At 66.1% G+C, this 1,160-nt stretch overlaps 1 protein-coding gene across 1 annotated transcript in view; it reads right to left on the bottom strand.

The window, feature by feature from the left end:
- The window catches only part of FOXP4 (forkhead box P4), a 43,817-nt gene that overhangs the window by 14,632 nt on the left and 28,025 nt on the right, over positions 1–1,160 (bottom strand). Inside the window, exons 6-8 of the mRNA XM_015572152.1 lie at positions 776–923; positions 414–627; positions 48–152 (exon numbers count right to left, since the gene is read on the bottom strand). Coding sequence (XP_015427638.1) covers positions 48–152; positions 414–627; positions 776–923 — 467 coding nt within the window. The remainder of the gene's footprint in view (positions 1–47; positions 153–413; positions 628–775; positions 924–1,160) is intronic.

The raw sequence follows: 1,160 nt of genomic DNA, 5'->3' as shown, positions 1-1,160 counted from the left end.
CCGGGGGTGGGGGGTGGGGGCGGGAAGGAGAGCAGGGTGACACCTACTTGATAAACTGGCCCAGGTCTTCACACAGGGTCTCACAGCCAGGCCACTTGCACTCTCCGTGTCCATAGAGAGGGTGGGAACCAGGGGTCTCCTCATGGGAGGAGCTAGGGGAGGGGACGAAGGTGGTGGTCAGGGACCCTGAAGAAGCCAGCAGCCCAGCCCCAGCTCCCCTGCTGGTGGCGTGTCTGTCCTTAACACAGGTTTCCCAGAAACCTAGCATAATTCTGTGTGTCCTGGGAGAGAGATACACTCCCAGGTCCCTGGGCGCCCCTCCCTCCCAGCCCCCACACTGTATGCAATCCCCGGGGGCCCGGGGGTGTCCCGGTCTGCAGCACCCCTCCCTAACGTCCCAACAGTCCCAATACCTGTCTCTCCGAGGTGTGAGCACAGTGGGCTGTCCATTGGGCAAGGTGTGGTGGGAGAGCGGGGGTGAGACTTTGGGGGGTGCGGCAAACGAGGTAGCGGTGGTGGCCGTGCCAGTGAGGTCCAGCCCCTCCTGCTTGACACTGTCCTCAGCGGGCTGCCCGGGGGGACCCTCACCCTTCCACAGCTGGGGCAGGTCTGTTGGGCACACGGCTGCTGTGGGAGAGAGTGGGGAGAGGGGGCAGGGCCTCAGGGATACAGGAGCCTTTCCATCTCACCCCTGGAAGCCAGTGATGCCAGCCCTTGGGTGCACTGAGGGCTGCGGGCAGGGCGGGGGGGTGGGTAGGGAGGGGGAACCACTCACCTTGTGGAAGGGTCTGGAGGGGCCCCGAGGCTTGGCTGGGCTGCAGGCTGACCAGCCCCTGTCTCTGCAGGTTGAGCAGGTGCTGCTGCTGCAGCTGTTGCATTTGCAGGAGCTGCTGCTGGAAGGCCAGCTGCTTGTTCCCCAGAGCCTGGTGGGGGGCCCGAGGGGGTGCGCAGAGAGGGGTGCCATCAGCCTCTGGTGCACCGTCTGGCCCCCACCCTGCGGTCACCCCCTCCCAGGGCCTCTCAGCCCCCGGGGCTGTGGGTGCAGTGTCTGAGGCCCCTGCGTCTCTGCTCCCGGCCCAGCTTCCATAGGGCTGCATGCCTGCTCGCAGTAAACACACGCATGCACGCACGCACGCAGGCGCGCACACACAGCCACACCC

This window comes from Myotis davidii, unplaced genomic scaffold, assembly GCF_000327345.1.
Source record: "Myotis davidii unplaced genomic scaffold, ASM32734v1 scaffold167, whole genome shotgun sequence".
Taxonomy (NCBI): domain Eukaryota; kingdom Metazoa; phylum Chordata; class Mammalia; order Chiroptera; family Vespertilionidae; genus Myotis; species Myotis davidii.
The sequence above is the reverse complement of the archived record's forward strand: the minus strand, read 5'-3'. Positions and strand labels throughout refer to the sequence as shown.